Below are 18,194 nucleotides of genomic sequence, written 5' to 3'. Positions count from 1 at the left end.
CCTTTACCTTTGAGTTTCTGGACCATGTTCCATACCTTGGACATGGGTGTCCGAGAATTTATTTTGGATACATAATTTTGCCAAGATTGGCGTTTGTTCTGTTTAAAAGTACGCCGTGCTTTAGCATCTAAAATCTTAAATTTATTTAAATTATGCACCATAGGATGGCGACGGAAATAATGTTCTGCTTTTTTCCTTGCCTTCCTAGCTTGTTTGCACTCATCGTTGAACCATGGTTTTCTTATGTGTGGAACTACAGAGGACTTTGGTATACACTCATCAGCTATGGAATTCAGTTCATCAGAAAAGCATTTAATAGCATCGGGAACGTCAATAAAACTTTCAGGTGTAAGTTTTGCAGCACACAGTGCTTCATATAAAGCCCAGTTAGCCTTTTTAAAATTTCGTCTTGATGATGGAGGAACATCAGATGGAGTTACAGCTTTTAATACAGTAGGAAAATGATCACTTCCACATAGGTCATCGTGGACTGACCATTCGAATTAATTTAGTAGTTCAGAATTTGTCAATGACAAGTCGAGAGCAGAGTAGGTCCCTGTACCAGGATGTAAATATGTGCTGGAACCATCATTATAAATACATAAATCATTGTCAGAACAAATGTCCTCCAGTAATTTACCTTTAGTGTTTATATTTACACTACCCTAGATTGGGTTGTGCCCATTTAAATCTCCCATTATAATACAGGGCTTCGGGAGTTGGTCATATAGAGCTTGCAGATCAGTTTTGGCAAACGCCGAAGACGGCGAAATATAGAGCGAGCATAGCGTAAACGCTACATGTAAAGTAATTCTCACAGCAACAGCCTGCATATTAGTATTAAGTGATACAGGGCTTTGAATAACGTTTTGTCTGACTAGAATAGATGGTCCGCCAGTGGCTCTATCACCCGGAGGTGAAAAACAATGATATGCATTAAAATGACGAAGGTCAAATGTATCTGTTTGTTTTAAATACGTCTCTTGGAGACATATCACTGAAGGTGTAAACTCTTGGACTAATAGCTGTAATTCATGTCAATTAGTCCTCAATCCTCTGCAGTTCCACTGTACAATATTATTGGAATAAACTATCTTTTGGGGGGATTTATTGGGGATCTACCCCGCACTCTTTTGGAGGGCGACAAGCTATGTGCCCTGGGATGGATGTGATCAGATACATCCATTTCCTCAAGTGATCCAAACTTGATAAACAATTTGATTTTATTATCTGACTCCTTTGGTGCTCGACTTGATTTCGAAGTTTCTGGCCTTGTCTTGAATTTCGATTTTACAGATTGCTTATCATGTCTATCAGACTGTGAAGGAGTTGTAGTCGAAGGAGTTATAGTCTTTTGCGTAGACTGAGCTGTATCTGTCTGAGTAGACTGTTCTGAGATAGACTGTGGAAGATCAGGTGAGATAGACTCAGGAATATCTGAATATACCCATGTTAAGTCAGTCTGACATGACCTTGACGAAGTTAGTAATTTCGTAGTTGTTCCTTTTGATAAGGTCTCAGATGTTTTTGTGACAGAGGCGTACGTTTCAGTGTGCTCAGTAGATTGTACAATCTTTCTTGCTTCAGCAAAACTGACGTTCCTGGAGAATTTGACTTTGTTAATTTCCATTTGCTTTTTCCAGATGGGACATTCTTTCGAAAAGGATGAATGATTTCCTGAACAGTCTGCAATTTTTTTGTGAATACTGTCACAATCTTCGGTTACATGTGTATTCTCAGCACAGTGAGCACATGTAACAGACAATGTGCAAGTATTAACACCATGTCCGTACTTTTGACACTTAAAGCAGCGCAGAGGATTTGGAATATATATGTCAACATTGAGATTGCAGTAACCTGCTTTGATTGACTTTGGAGATGTTGGAGCTGAAAATGAAAACAGATATGTGTTGGTTTGGACAGTCTCATTATTTCTCCGTGTTGTGAAACGTTTGACGAAAGACACTCCTTGATCTTTCATCTCGGACATTATATCGAGCTCAGTCATGTCTGCTAGAAGACGCTCACGGTCTCGAACTATACCTTTGCTTGTATTCAGTGTTCTGTGGGCAGAAACTACTACCGGGACTCCGACAAACATATCAGTTGATAACAGGTTGGTAGCTTGTTGTTTTCTGCTACATTCAATCAGCAGTGAACCTGATCGCAAACGTTTGATATCTTTCACCTCACCTGCAATGCCAGAGATTCCTTTTGAAATTGCAAAGGGATTTAATTTCAAAGGAGTCTTGTCAAGTGTCTCAATAATCAAAAAACGTGGCCAGTGATCAGTTTGTACAGAGGGTCGATGCTGATCGTCATTTTCCAATTGACGTTTGGTTTTCTTGTTAGGGGTTTGGTAATCCATGATTACTGGTATTTTGGTTCGTCATCCGAGCTCCCCACCCACCACGGAGTATCACAAGGACAACCCGTCTAGGCGAAGTCAGGGCCAAAGTGGTGTATTGAGCAACAGGAACACGGTTGCAAGCTCCTATTGCCATCAACCACCAGGATCCCTTCCTCCGCCGACACAGGGCCGCAACCCACGGCAAACGGGTTGGTGGACCAAATATCCCCCCGGGTCCACTACGGGGGTGTCGGCGAGCTCTTAGCGTTACCCAGCACCCACCACGAGGAGGTGGCTCGCCACGGGTGCCGATGTAACTTCTAATGTTAGCTTTGTAATCAGTGTATGGAATAAGAAGTGGTGTCACAGATTTGTTGAGTGCCGCCCTAGCAGCAAGATCAGCCATTGTGTTACCGGAAATGCCTACGTGTCTTGGTAACCAACAGAATACGATGTCGTATTGGCCAGTAGCAAGAGTATTATACAATTCAATAATTTCAATTAAAAGTGGATGTTTACAAGATATATTTTTAATCGCCTGAAGACAAGAAAGAGAGTCAGAATAGATTGTATATTGTTTACGTTTAGGGTGTCTTTGAATATATTTAAGAGCTGTTAATATGACGTTTGCTTCTGCAGTAAAAATAGAGCTGTTATCTGGAATTCTAGAAGATATTGTTCTGGTTCCAATGACAGTGGCACTAGCTACTGCACGAGGAGGTGGCTCGCCACGGGTGCCATAATGCAATTTAACCCCCACTCAGTTTTCATAATACCTGTGTCTTTTTCTAAAATGTATATATGTTGGAGGCAGATGATTAGGTATATCGTTCTTTTCCATGTTCGCTTTTCTTTTATTTCGTTCTGCTAACCCAGTGCAATTTGTTGATACTATTCTTATCCTATCCAGGTGCATTGTAGTTGTGATTATTGCAGTTATTGGCTTTAATCGGATTCATTACACGGAAATGGTTGTTTTTAAAACGTAAAACAGTGAACATAGATGTAAAACGAAGGTTTCCACTTCCATCCACCGGTAGATATCATCAAGTAGGCAATTACTTTGTCGACTGATAATCAAGAACTACAAATAGGTACCAAATGTGACATATTCAAGTAAACATGCTGTTGTTATGAATATATGCTAAGGACGGAAAAATGATTTGTTTTTTGAAAACTCAAAATTTATACTTGCTTGCCCATGGGCGAGTATTTGCCCATTAGCCGGCACATGGCGAGAATATTTACGTTTACTCAAAATACATGTTTTCCGATGTTTTTGAGGGTATTAGTGAATGAAATTATTTAATAAGTCTCATGACATTAGTGTATGCTCTTTTTGGCTGAATTCAGCTAATATAGAGGAATTTAAAAAAAATCTCACCTATGGCCGTAATACTTTTTGTGTATTTCAGCAATACGGCTGCCGCTCTCTGGTGTATTTTGCTTTTCTTATATACAATCCATTGATCACATTGAGCCAATAAGTGTCACAGGTGTTTGTGACAATATTTTGATGAAAAAGACTGCCTGCGCATAACGTGCAGCCAAATATCTCCATTCTCTGGAAATCTCCAAGGGATCGTTTTATAAGTTGTTGGGCTGACCAACTGGTGCCAGGCTTTATAACATACATCTATTCATTATCAATGTTTTTTTGGGTCACACAAGAATATAGTTAAACTATTGGCAAGACGTTATTTTTATTACGTTTATCGCCCATGCGAGATTTTTAAAAATCGCTCTAAATTACCTAAATTAAGTCAGGGTTAGCAAATGAGTTGAAATTTGACATGAGACTTAGAAATATAACTTCATTCATTTACGGGTAAAAAGTAAAAGTAAATATTCTCGCCTGTGGACCAAAATGTGGTTCGCCCATAGGTGAGATTTCTTTAAATTGCTGTATATTATATGTGAATTCAGTCAAAATGAGTGAAAATGTATGTCATGATACCTATTAACATACCTTCATTCAGTTATAACCTCAAAACACTGAAAAGGATGTAGTTTGAGTGAAAGTAAATAATTTCGGCCATGGGGCAAAATGTTAGCCCATGGGTGAGATATTTCAATATCGCTCTCAGTTAGCTGAATAAGTCAAAGTGAGTTGAAATGTGTGTCATGCTACTTATAAACATATTTTTTATTTATTCACAATCCCCAAAACATTTAAAAATATGTATTTTGAGTAAAAATATATATTATCTGCCAAGTTTAAATTTTGAGATAAAAAAAATCATTTTGGTAGTCAAGTCTTTGAATGTCATTTAGAAGTGTAAATACATAAGAATGAAGATTTTATGGATATCAACTTCTTTATGAGAGAACACAACGTTTCGGAGTAATGCTTACTCCTTCATCAGGTGATTGAGAAAGGGATACAGAGGTGTATTTATATGTACAGGTAAAACAATAACAAAGTAACAAGTGGAATGAGTTAACGAAAGCTAGTATAAACAAGCACTGATAGGAAGCCGATAGTTAAGATAACAATGATGGAAGCCAACGGTAATGCATTACAGTTGATTGGATATGTTTACATAACATGATTGGGGATAAGGATGGAAGCCAATGGTGATACATTACGCATGATAGGATGATGTACATAACACACGATAGGGGGTGAGCATGTATACATGAGGGTTGGTGATGTACCATTTAGTTGCATTTCGCACATTAATACCCATATAGCTCCACCACTAAATGCGCAACGTGTGCGTGTTATACACTGTCTGACACACGCTTTAAACGGCTTTCAAACGCAGTATAGAAATGCATTTTCTGAGGTGAATCGTAATAGTGGTTGCCATTACATCATGACCGAACTATGGTGGCATGATGACTGCTGTGATATAGAAGAATTGAAGTTCAACAAAATTACACAAACCATCATGTCGGAGATTCAATCTGGACTGGTTACCAGGGACAGCATTGGAATCACGTTTGCATTTTTGGAGAGAGCGTTGGATCGGGTTTCCAACCATGTATAACATGCATAGATATCACACAGTAAAAGGCTCCCAAAATACAATGGTGCGAGCGACTTCCACCGGAGGCTGGGTGGAAGAAAAGTTTTCCACCGAGACTTCTGTGGAAGAAATTCAGACGGCCTAAAGTCACAGAAACCTTAATTGATCGGCTATAAATTTGCCAAAAAAGAAACGGAAAAATTCTACGTGACGCGCAAGGGTCCCGCTATCCAACGAAATGCAGGATGCGCGTGTAAGGCGGCGAATGCAGCTCCCAAGGGAGCCGTGCTGAAATAGGTGATACAATCTGGGTGTTTTCTATCGATTAAATGATCATTTATAATTTTTGTTGTCTTCTGTTTAAAAACGTCATAAAACAAACAACCTTGCGTTTCTTTTTCTCTCAGTGTATATATTTCAGGTTTTTCTCTTTAAATATTGTGATTAGTATATTTTATGATTTTCTCCTGACTGACCTCGTATGTGCCATTATCGTTGATATCCGGGACCCCGAGGACCGCCGGGGCTGTAGGATCTCCTTCTGGAACATCATGTTGTAATGCTGGTTCCCGGAGTAGCGGAACATTAACTGTGGCTCCAGCATCCCGCCCAGAATCTCGGTGTAGAATCTGATGGAGTTCTTCAAGTTGTCAGTGGTGACGGAGGTGAAGGCAATACTAAGCGATACATTACTACAACATATGGAAGAAGCTGTCAACAAAGTGACGACAGCACATACATGTATCTGCATGTTGGGCTTTTGGTTTAGAGTAAAGCATGACATAATATGCAGGGTATATATAGTCGATAAAATAGCAGCCGCAGACGATAAGAAGTATGCAAATGGGCACAGCCACCACTGCTTCCAAAGGTCACGAAAGATAAATCACGCCGCTCTAGGATTGGTCAAACCATGTAAAAGTACATCAGGGAGGGGTGGAAAGAATGCACTCCAACAAAAGTACTGGAGTCCGTACTTTACTGATAAAATGTGATCCCAAATATAACTACAAAAAAGACTTTTAAAAGTCTATTCATAGCTCGAGGCCTTCTCAGCCGTGCCAGTTTAATCTTATCAGAGGGAAAGACAAAATCCGGTATGTAGACTACTAATATACTTCCATTTTGTGGAAGAGTGACGGCTGAGTAGGGTAGATGGTTGATTTCAAGTGCATTATTGTGTGAGTGCTGGTTGGACGGGACTCAACTGAACAAATTACTAGGATCAGTTCTTTACCGCAAAAGTGTAATCCAATGTCGTCTCTCTCAGGTACATCAGTATTAGTGATTGGTTTACATTGAATGTCATCCAGCATATCTTGAGAAAGTCTGTCATATCTTCACGAACTGAGAAGTGAGTGAGTAAGTTTACTTCTATCTCGCATTCAGCAATATTCCAGCTATATGGCGGAGGTCTGTAAATAATCGAGTCCGGACCAGACAATCCCATGATCTGGGATAACCATCGATCTGCGCTATTGGGAACCGATGACGTGTCAGACAAGTCAGCGAGCCTGACCACCCGACCCCGTTAGTCGCCTCTTACGGCAAGCATAGTGGCCTTTTATGGCAAGCATGGGTTGCTGATGGCCTATCCTAACAGGGATCTTCTCCGTCTCACGAACAGAGGAGAAAAATACACGTTTGCCACAGTACAGGGCAAAGTACATGTTTATCTGACCTTATCATCCCCATGGCAACAGATTTCATTAAAAAAGACAACAAAAAAACCCAAATAAAAACCCTCCAAAAATCCCCAAAAACAAAACAAAACTAACAAACAAAAAATAAAAAACAAAAACGAAAAAACCCTTTCAAGTCAAGGAAGGACAGAAAACCCGTCAGAAAACACTTTTATAATTTAGACCTAAGTTTTATATATAAAATAGACTACAGATTACAGACACCTGAAGGAAGATCACAGCATTGAGGACAGGAAACTTTCAGTACATTGGCTTCATTCAAGTGTTTCAATAGCAGACAACAGCAATTTTGCCTAATCGTTTATTTTATAGAAAAAATTGAATTGAAATAGGTTCAAACTGATCACAGTCCATCAATTGGAGTTACCCCTGAACGCGAAAGGTGACAGTCTCTTTAGTAGTGCGTATTACCCCTTTGAGCTGGCACACAGGGCGTGCAACGTTGAATTATTGAGTTCACGAGTCTGAAACAGTGCTTGAGCAATATCCGGGGAAAGGGACGGCCGTTAATGATGTTCTTAGCCAGATAATCCATCGACACCCTTGCTGTGTGAGGGTTTTTGCGCCTTTGTTGTTGTTGTTGTTGTTGTTGACGTGCTCCACGTGAAAGACGATGACTAATCGTATCGCTGGACAGTGGTCCTCTTGACCCATGAACTAGGGATGATGGTACTTTTGCTGCTTCAGTTCCAGAGATGAGTGATGAGATGAACCAATCTTACGCATGTGTTCATGGCCGTCACTCGTGGCCGTCCGGTACGGGATGATCAGTAACAACTCCGGTTTGCTGATGACGTGGAGCAAGTCATGTAATTGTAGTAAGATAACAGCCCAATTGCCTAGCTACCTTCGTGCAACGTTTCATTCCCTTCTGCTCAGTCGTTTGTCTAGGCATCGTTTGTGTTGTGAGTACATCACCCAGCTTCAAAACTCAGCTTATTTTTGACACACCGCTTCATAAAGGATACCTCAGGGTGAAATGCATGCTTTCCGTCCAGAACCGTCTATGTACGCGCTAAAGTTCCGGTTTTGCTGCACTGCGGATGTGTTTGTGCGAATGTTTCGTATGGATGTCAAATTGCATGATATCATCTCATCTGGGATCATTACGTCACTTTACCATGAACGTTTCATAAATATGAATGCTTGCTTTTCTGAGATCTCATTTTTTTGCAACTTGCGTCTATTTTGCTGTTCAGTATATATCACTCCTTGAGTTATTAGCAGTTTAGACAATTTCAGTCATAAATTAAAATACCATTTACACTGTGGTCCGTAATAGTAGCATGCTTAAATGTATAAGTTATATATGAATAAGTCTTATAGCCTTTTTAACATTTTACATATCATTCATAAGTATATATCACCTCTTATATCCATAAGTACATACCGCCCCTTAAGTTATTAGCAGTTTTGGACCACTTTAGTAATAGATTAAAATAACATATATACTGTGATTAATAATAGTAACATGCTTAAATTTAATCTTGCAATACTTTAATCCATTCGATAGACCGTTCACCATGAAAGATTTTTCTAAAAGATCCTGTCTATATTGGTTTTACTTTATTTATGATTTATGATGAATATATGGTTTAAAATATCAGAAGGATACAAAAAGTCACTTTTTGTCGAAGCCGTGGTTGCTAAGCAAGCTATGCATTTGCCTATGCTGGCGATTAGGCGCCTGACCAAGAGGGTGTTGGCTCGAATCCCACATTGGACACAACCCAACAAAAGTACTATAATACTGTCGGAAATAGTAACAAACTGTTTTTCTTTTCAAATTTATATTCACAATTTGTGTAGTTAGTATGTGAAAGTATGAAATGTCTGTTCGGCCTAACTAAAGTGAGTTAATATTTAACGTCACATCGGCAATATTTCAGCCACATCGTGACGCGACCATATGTACATTATGAAACCTGTCAACGAAGGACAGTAAAACAACCAGAATATCACAAATAGCATTATCTAACTAAAGCCTCAGTCGTAGGGAGATATGAAAAGTAGGTATTCAGAGTGAAAAGGGACTTTCCCCGAGGAAAGATTGGTGCACAAATCAGCAAGGCGTTTTTCGCAAGTCTAAAGCAACTATTTGGAATAGAACATGGTTTTAAGAAAATTTGTGTGCGATGGTATTTTATTACAAAGGACACTTTTTAAATGCCTATTTTGAAGTTAGACTTTGCTGCAATATAGTATTGTCGGAAATAGAAAACTTTTTCTTACATTTATCTGTACGATTTACGTAATTTTTGTAGTTGATATGCGAAAGTGTGAGATGTCTGTTAAACTAAGACTTTAGTATAGCCAACCTACAGTTCCAATGGCAGGGAGATAGGAATCGTGAAAAAAGGACTTTATGCAAATTAGTGTGCGATGATATGTTATTGCAAAGGAATTTCTTAAATGCCCATTTTGAAGTTAGAGTTTTGTTGTATCCTTAACGATAGCTGATGCTAAAATAATAATATTATTATGCAACGATCAAAGATATTGCTCCCTTGGAGTCTCTCTACCACTGTAAAGCCAAACATGAAGGAGGGGTCGTCTCAAAAGCAAATCCAGGACGGGTATTGCAGACAGTAGCTGATGTCGGGATGGAGATGAAGATATCAGCTAACATAAGATGACCCTTCAGGAGAATTAAACTGGGAAAGTAACACACCACACATAACATCCAGTCATGTCGATCTTCGGGTGATCATGCCATCTTGAGACATTTAATTCGATGGATGATTTAAGCCTTTCTATGATTATTATAATGCTTTACATATCTCAACATAACCTTCATGAAAGAAAGACATGTTAGATGTTAAAAAAATATGAGACACATTCAATACACAAGAAATCGCACATTATATCTTTGCGATGACCCCTGCGTGTAGACGAAGAAGAAGAAGAAGAAGAAGTTTATTCTCATAAATCACACGAAGTGACACAGAGAACATACAGATGATTCACAATATGTACAGTATGGTTTGTGCAAGTCAACAATAAAATGAAAATTACAATTTTGCACATGGCAGTCTCATTTGTACAGACATAAACCTTCCTTGATATATTTAGCTAATTTCAAAGTGAGTGGTTTATAATGTGATTTCATTATTGAGATGAATTTATCTAATGAAGGATTATTACAAAAGTACCTAGGCAGATATTTATTTCTTAGCGTTGCTAGACCTGAGCATATTACAAGGAAGTGGTATTCGTCGCCCACTGCATCATTACAAAGTGTGCATTTCCCGTCACAAACAGCGATACTAGTCCATCTTCCAGTTTCTATAGGTAATCTGTGGTTAGCTGTCCTGAAGCGTGTATACCATATTCTAAGACCTGGAGGCAGATCCAGAAGATTGGGATTTATATTAGGTACTTCTTTATAAAGAATGTAATATTTGCCTTTTGAGGAAGCATTTGCTGTTGCATTCCATGACTGATAAAACTGATCAATGAGAACCCGTTTAACATAAGTTTTTAAAACATTTGGAGAAACAATACACTGTGACATCCATACATGGTAAAAGCCAGTATCCCGTAAGATATTTTCTATTGCCGAAAGTAAGTTAAACGTATATTTAGGACAGGCTGACTTCAGGGTATACATGAGAGAGTATATTTTGGATGACAGTTTGTGTGGCAGTACTAGCATTTTACACCAATGAGAAAGCATTCGGATTTTTATAGAGATATCTAGCGGGTATCGGCCCAGCTCGCCGTATACCATGTAATCAGGAGTTGTCATTTTAACCTTAAGAATGTATTTACAAAACTTTAGATGGAGACGTTCTATGAGCTGTGTATTTTCGTATCCCCATACTTCTGAGGCATACAGTAATATGGGTTGTACAATTTGGTCAAACATTTTTAACTGGCAGTCTAGTGGCATATCTAACATTCTTATTTTTCGCAATACTGCATACATGGCTCTGGAAGCTTGAGCATGAAGTCGTTTAATACCTTTACAAAAACATCCATTATTGTTAAACAAAATACCAAGATAAATGTATTCTTTTACAACCTCAATATTTTCATCAAGTTTGAAGAGGTGGCATTTTTTACAACTTCCTTTGGAAAATATTACAGCCTTAGTTTTTGATATATTAACATTCAGTTTCCATGTTTTGCAGTATTCTCAGAAAATATTTAATGCATGCTGAAGATCATCACTTGGTTCTGCAAGTATTACAGTATCATCTGCGTACAACAGGAGAAACAACTTAATGTACGAACCGATATGATCTTCAAACATACTCCGAGTTGACTTCAAACCAGTAAAGTTGTGTTCAGCAAAGAAAGATTCTAGGTCATTCAAATACAGAGCAAACAGAAATGGTGACAAATTTTCACCCTGTCTCACACCAATATCACAGGAAAAGAAAGGGGATTCGATTCCATCAAATACAATACAGGATTTTATGTTTTGATACATGTTGCGGATAACTCGAAAACATTTTCCATCAATATTATTTCTAATCATTTTTAGCCAGAGACCATAGCGCCAGACAGTATCAAATGCTTTACGAAAGTCGATGAAAACACAAAACAGTTTCTTCCTCATATTTTGATATATCTCTATCAGAGCTTTAAGAATGTATATATTATCTATTGTGGAATAAGATTTCCGAAAGCCAGCTTGTGATTCACTTATCAGATTCGCATTGTTTGAAAACTTTTGTAGGCGCTTGGATAGGATTGCCGTGAACAACTTGCCTAAGCAACTAACAATGGATATCCCCCTGTAGTTATTGGGGTCGGCTTGGCTACCCTTGCTTTTATAAATGGGCTTGATGTAACCGTCTGACCAAGCTTGAGGAAAAACTCCATGATCTAGCACCAGGTTAAACAATTTAACATAGGCTGGTAGCATTACATCAGCAGAGGCTTTGATATATTCATTACGTACATTGTCTAAACCACAGGCTTTGTTGTTTCTTAAATCTTTAATTATACATGCCGTAATCTCAGCTTCAGTGATCCGACTGTCTAACACAGCTATCTCAACTGAAAACGCACCACTCATTTCTATATTATCGTTATGGACATCGGTATTCAGGTTTTTAAAATGGTTAAATAATGTGTCGATTTTAATTTGACATGGCTGATCTGCGCTTTTACCAAATGATTTCAGGATACCCTTAAATGTTTTAGGGTCACTGCCTTTTGTCTCACGCAACCGCTGTGTACATTAGTTTTTGAATAATTTGTAAGACTTTCTTATAGTTTTTCTGTAGAATTTACTGGCCGAAACGAATAGCTTTCTTTCAACATTGCCTTTATGTAACCCAAATAATCTTTTGCGCTTATGGTAATTCTTTCGGGCCAGTTTACATGTTTTATCAAACCATGGTTTTTGATTTGATTTACGTCCTTTTTGGGTAGTTTTACACCCAAATGTATTCTTGGCTGCGTTAACAAGTGCTTGTGACATGGCATTCGTAATTCCATTTATACAATCTGATACATTACTAGAATCGATAGAGTCAATTAGCTTATCGATTTCATGCAATACATTACTATCAAGCTGGTTTACATAAACATCACATTTACAGGATTCCCATGGATTCATTTTTATACGTGTAGTACCCTTTTCACTTACTTGTGTAAGATTATGTACCTTCACCTCACATCTTAACTTGATTGAAAGAGCACAGTGAACGTCTGACAATATTCCATCAAAATCACATATTTCACAATCCTCTATATGAGGAAAGATTTCGGCCGTGGCAACACAGTAGTCAACAACACTGGCATTCTTGCAAGTATGTTTTCCGATATCCTTGTCTCTGCCAACTCTCCCATTAACAATATATACACCATTGTTTTTACACACATCCAAGAGCTTATAACCATATGAGTTTACAATTTTGTCCATGTTATGTCTCTCAATGTTGATATTATTTGCACTTAGTATTTCAACTTTAGAGTACAATAGGGATTCGTCAATTTGGTCATTATCCCTAAAAAAGTCATCAATAACTGTATAATCAGGTAAGTCCTTTGTGCGAGCATTAAAATCACCAGTTATGCACACATAGTTGGTAAGTGTAGACATACTAACAATATCAAGTTCGAGTTGCGTAAAGTGTTCTTTATCTGCATATTTACTGTTTTCAGGCGGCATGTAGACACATCCTATGATTAAATCAGATGGGAGTTTGAGATAACTCTTGGAAATTTTACACCATAAGGATATACCATTTGTCCTTGGGATCACAGATATATAGTCTCTCGGATGTCTTTTCACATCCAATATGATTCCTCCCGATCCACGATTTGACAAAGGTTGAGGTCGAGTGTTTGAGTAGACACAGTATCCGGGAATATCTATGACATCGATGTCACACAGTTTAGACTCAGTTAGACACAGAATATCATGATCGTTGATGGTGGTAATAAAGTCGGGGTTGAGGAGTTTGGATTTAATACCACATACATTTAGGGAAAGAACGGAAAGATAGTTACTTGATACCTGTTTAGGCACTGTATGTTCGGCGCCTCCCTATGCGGTAGACAGCATGTGAATTTCATTGTTCAATTTGGGTGAGTCAACTATCTGTGGACATACCTGTCTAAGCTACCTAGCTGTCATTTATAGTCTATGCTATTGTTTTCAGCAAATATAAGCATTTTTCTTGTTTTGTCTGATTTTACGAAAAAACTTGTTTTTCTGGCTATTCTATTACGCATTTCACTGAACGCAAAATTAGGCTAATGTGGGTTATTTCGACATATGCTATTTTCAAAACTTTAGGGAGACAGAGGAAAAGCTTAATTGTTTTTTTTCTGTTTCCGAGAGTGCTTAAGAATCTGTACTTTACTAAGGAGGTGTGTCAGCTTCCACTGCAGAGTCGTCCTTGTTGGCATTCCATTGCGAATGAGGAGCAGGCGTGCCAAACAACACTGCTTACATTGTGGTTACAAGAGAAGACACACTGATCGAGACAGACACAGGTGTCCCATATCATTTAACATTATGTCCTAACGTTTGACCTAACGACACACTGTGCATAGTACATACATAATCTTGTATGTTATGAAGATATATATTTTCTAAATATATCATAATAGGCATTGCAGTAAACACATTTACAGGTATAATGAACAGACAAGAACAACCTACATTACACAATCGTTGTTTACATAAATTTAATAGCAAAGATACAACACAAGTTCAATAACACATGCTGTGCTTGATTTGTATCATTACTACGACTGATGTGTGTCTGTTTGCTAAATATATGGGCATGTCCATACACGTATTTCACCACCTCATGCTACAGCGATTACTAATTACACCATTTATAAATTGCAGTCTACTTCCACAGACGAAAACTGCCTTGTCTTCAACACAATCTAGGATCGTCTGGTTATTTTGTTACCCTTTGGTTACAGTGTTGTCTATGTGCATGATCATGTTCTCAGTGCAAGTTTATTTTTCTGGATAACTTTCTTTGTTTTGTCGACAAAAGCTAGAACAAAACCACGTCGGTGTGTTTTGTCTGTTTACTGTGGCGTTGGTTTGAGTCTTTTACGACTATTTCATTTGAGTTAAGAGTTCACTGGGGCGATTTTGACTCCAATGGACTGTAGTCTCGACATGGATGACTCACATCCACTCCACTTAAACCGGATAGCTGTTGTGTCATTCTGTTTTACCTAGGCAAAATGATTTTCGAGACACGATAAAACCCTGTCCACATTCATCGGAAATCTCTGCCAATAGCGGAATGGATTATACCATTGTGACAATGTCACGCGCATATACTTGTTTCAGCGGTATTACAGCTGTATGTTGTTTGTAAACAAGTCGAGTCTGGACGAAACATTCAAGTGCTTGACACCAGGCAAACATTCCTAATACCTCAAATGTGCACAAGGTTTTCCCATCACCCTCCGATCCAACCTGTGACCTAAGCCAAGATCATGGAGAACAGAGCGGAAACCAGTTGTGCTCTAAACAATAAGCGCTCAGATTACATCGGCAATACTTATCGGGCAACACACTTCTTAGCCTATATTCGGAACAATACCGCAATGTAATTACGTTGTGGCACACATTTGACGTCCTTTGTGTTTGTACAGGACCCCGTGTATTAAAGAACTCACGAGCACAATGACTAAATCAACCAAACAAAAACGCTATGCTTTTGAGTCATTTTGAAATACTAATATCTTAAAGGTCACATGCAACGTAAAACACAAGTTTGCACATTCTGGTACCTCTCGGTATGCACTTACCGAAACAAATCATAAAAAATGCCAATTGAACCTATAAAGTTGAAAAAAACGCGATGACAAAAAAGCCCGCGAAATCGGAGTTCGAACGTTTCACTAAATTCCCCCCAGCGCTGGGGGGAAAACTGGTTTCAACTGCTGTGCTGCGCTGCGTCCATGACGCATGCGCAGTGAATAGGTTCGCGGAGCATGAAACAGTATGCATGCCCAGCGTCTGAGGTCGTGAGCAGTAGTCTAATCTACTCGTTACGTAAAACAACTTGCTAATTGTGGTAAGCAGTCTCTGTCACAGAGAAAGCTCAATGTCTGGTTTATTCACACCTATATGTCTGTCTGCCTGTCTGCTAAAGACAACATGCAATACACAGCTTCAGTCATTGACCACGTGCAATTTGAACTTAACACCTATCAGACTATACGACATAAAGAAAATAAGTTGATTTATGACTCGTGCACCCGAGTCCCGTGTCTGCCACATTATGTAATTAGGCACGTGTGATACACATGACGTTTTTATGTCTGTGGGTTGCAAACAAACTACATTCATTTTTTTCGGATGACTGGATCTGACGGAAACTGGTGCAAACTCTTGTCAGTTTCAAGTCCTGCTTTGTACTTGGACGAATGACAGATTCCAGCCACGCAGTAGTTTACTATCTCTACTGACATGATTTTTTATTGGATCGAGTGCAAATTCAGAGAACATGTATTTTCCAAACCCAACATCTCTATATACATTCTTCATGGATAACGGCTTCTTTTCGTGTATATGATTTTGTTTGACAACAGTAAATGAATCCATACTGAAACGACGCATCAAGTACACAAAAAGAAGTTGTTATCCGTAAAGAATCTTACTTTCTTGTTGCTAACATGCCCATCAAACGGATCATCTTTCTGTACACACAATGAACCCTCAGCATATCAGCAAATGAAACAGCCAATCGGAAGCCGTCGTTACACTTGAATGCATATCCACCCGCTATGACTGGGTTCGGTCTCCCGAGGGCTTCGTTTCGGGGGAAGTAAGCCAAAGTACAAAATATTGCACTTTTGAACCGCGATTGTACGCTTATAATTGTGTTTATTTGTTTTTTAAAAGCAGCAATGTATTATTATATGTCATGAATAAGTGATAAATGTGTTTTAATTATGTTTGATTTTTTGGTTGCATGTGACCTTTAAGCAATTTCAGTTATTGTCTTGTTGAATTATCGAAGTAATATGAGTTAATAAATATGACTGAAAACTGCAATTAATCACCACATTCTGAGAACAATCAGTATTGACAGTAGGATTGTATTTGTGAAGCAAGAAACAAGGAGTATCAATAAACATGTCCTAAAGCTACTAACGATTATCGCAGGAGAGCAACTAAACTGTAATACATAATTGCTCTTCATACTGACCTCTGCTACACTGTAGTCTGTGAGAACTGTGTTGATATAAGCAAATAGATACGACAAGAAGCATGTTTATATTTACTCTTCAAGTATCACGGCTTAAAGTGGTATTCATTATAAACATAACAGGTTTTAGTCTTATGAATCACCGTCACTAGTAAATTGGAAAAAAAAACGCCCACGTTCAAGACACCAATGACATATGGCCAGTTGTTTCGGTTAAGAATTTACCGTGACAAACAATGTAAGAAATGTAACAAAGACTGGTCTCAAGCATTCATATTATGTCTTATTATGCAACGAGAGCAAGGTATACAAAGTCACAAGTCAATTCTACAAAACAGATTTCAAATACAATACAAAATAAAATCTAAGGCAATGGGTCACAAAATGTATAGTATAGCAAAGTCACCAAGGTTTTAGTGTGAAAGAGAAACAGTCGTGCAAATTGAACACAGTAAGCGGTCTGACAGCAGTAGATAGGTATAACCAGTCATTTTTTATTTATGGGAATTTTTCAACAAAATTTGGTGTGTTACTAGAATGAAGTTTCAATAACAACAAAACACTTTGATTTTCATATTAAAAATTTTAATTAAAAAGTTCTTAGATTTTCAAGACACCCACCCTGAAAAAAGAACTTTTTTTCAGCCCTTTTTTGGTTGGGAACATTTTAAAAATATTTCTGAACTTTAAAAAAATATGTTTTAGTATTCTAGTTCCTGACTATCCATTTTGGTGACAGCAGTCACATATTTACAACATACAGTATGGAAATCTGGCCTTGTAAGAGTAGCCCCATATCAATAATTTTAAAGCTTTTTTGCATCTTTATACAACTGTTTCATGATTAATGTCAAAAGGTGAGTAAAACATCATCAAAATAAGCATACATAATCATTGTCATGATACAACAGGCCTTTCCATCCCAAAAGGGTGACAGTAAAATTAAAAAAACCCCAATATTTTACAGCTTTTATATAAATATACGTTCGACAATAAGATCTCAGCTGGCAGGCTCTGTATGCATCCTTGTTCAGGGGCCTCTCAACATTAATGGGTAACCCGGGAACCAGGATGGTTGCTTCATCGCAAGCGAAAGTTACTTCCGGTATAGACGGTTGGGTCGTTTCCATTTTTATTTCGACATCAACACGTTGTTAAAAAAATACAATTACTAGTGGAATTTATAGCTGGATGATTCTCCTAACTGTGAGAATTTTTACAAACATGTGCGCTTTGCATAAATATGTTTCTTACACTTCGGCAGTTTTTACCATCACAAAGTCAACATTTGACGTCACATTTCTCAAATTATGGAAAAAGGTGTATCAGCTTTGTTATCCTTCTTTCCATTGGTTCATTTGTATTCTTTGTGCAATCAGAAACAACGTTACAAATGCGCGGAGACGCACCCCCTTGTTTTCTGGCCATGTTTTTGTGCTTACGAGAAGAACTGTTTTGGTTATCTCCCTTGGCTGGATACCGCTACAGTTGATCAGGCATTGACCTATTTGTTGGCGAT

At 38.1% G+C, this 18,194-nt stretch overlaps 1 protein-coding gene across 1 annotated transcript; it reads right to left on the bottom strand.

The window, feature by feature from the left end:
- Positions 1-1,313: 1,313 nt before the first annotated feature.
- On the bottom strand, positions 1,314-11,855 carry LOC137266234 (uncharacterized). The gene is made up of 5 exons (XM_067801731.1): positions 11,834-11,855; positions 10,080-11,096; positions 5,799-6,033; positions 2,633-2,736; positions 1,314-1,402 (listed from the first exon to the last, which is right to left on the bottom strand). The coding sequence occupies exons 1-5, from the start codon at positions 11,853-11,855 to the stop codon at positions 1,314-1,316; spliced, it is 1,467 nt and encodes a 488-aa protein (XP_067657832.1).
- Positions 11,856-18,194: the final 6,339 nt, after the last annotated feature.

Source organism: Haliotis asinina, chromosome 15 (assembly GCF_037392515.1).
Source record: "Haliotis asinina isolate JCU_RB_2024 chromosome 15, JCU_Hal_asi_v2, whole genome shotgun sequence".
Lineage (NCBI taxonomy): Eukaryota > Metazoa > Mollusca > Gastropoda > Lepetellida > Haliotidae > Haliotis > Haliotis asinina.
This window is presented reverse-complemented; position numbering and strand designations above follow the sequence as displayed.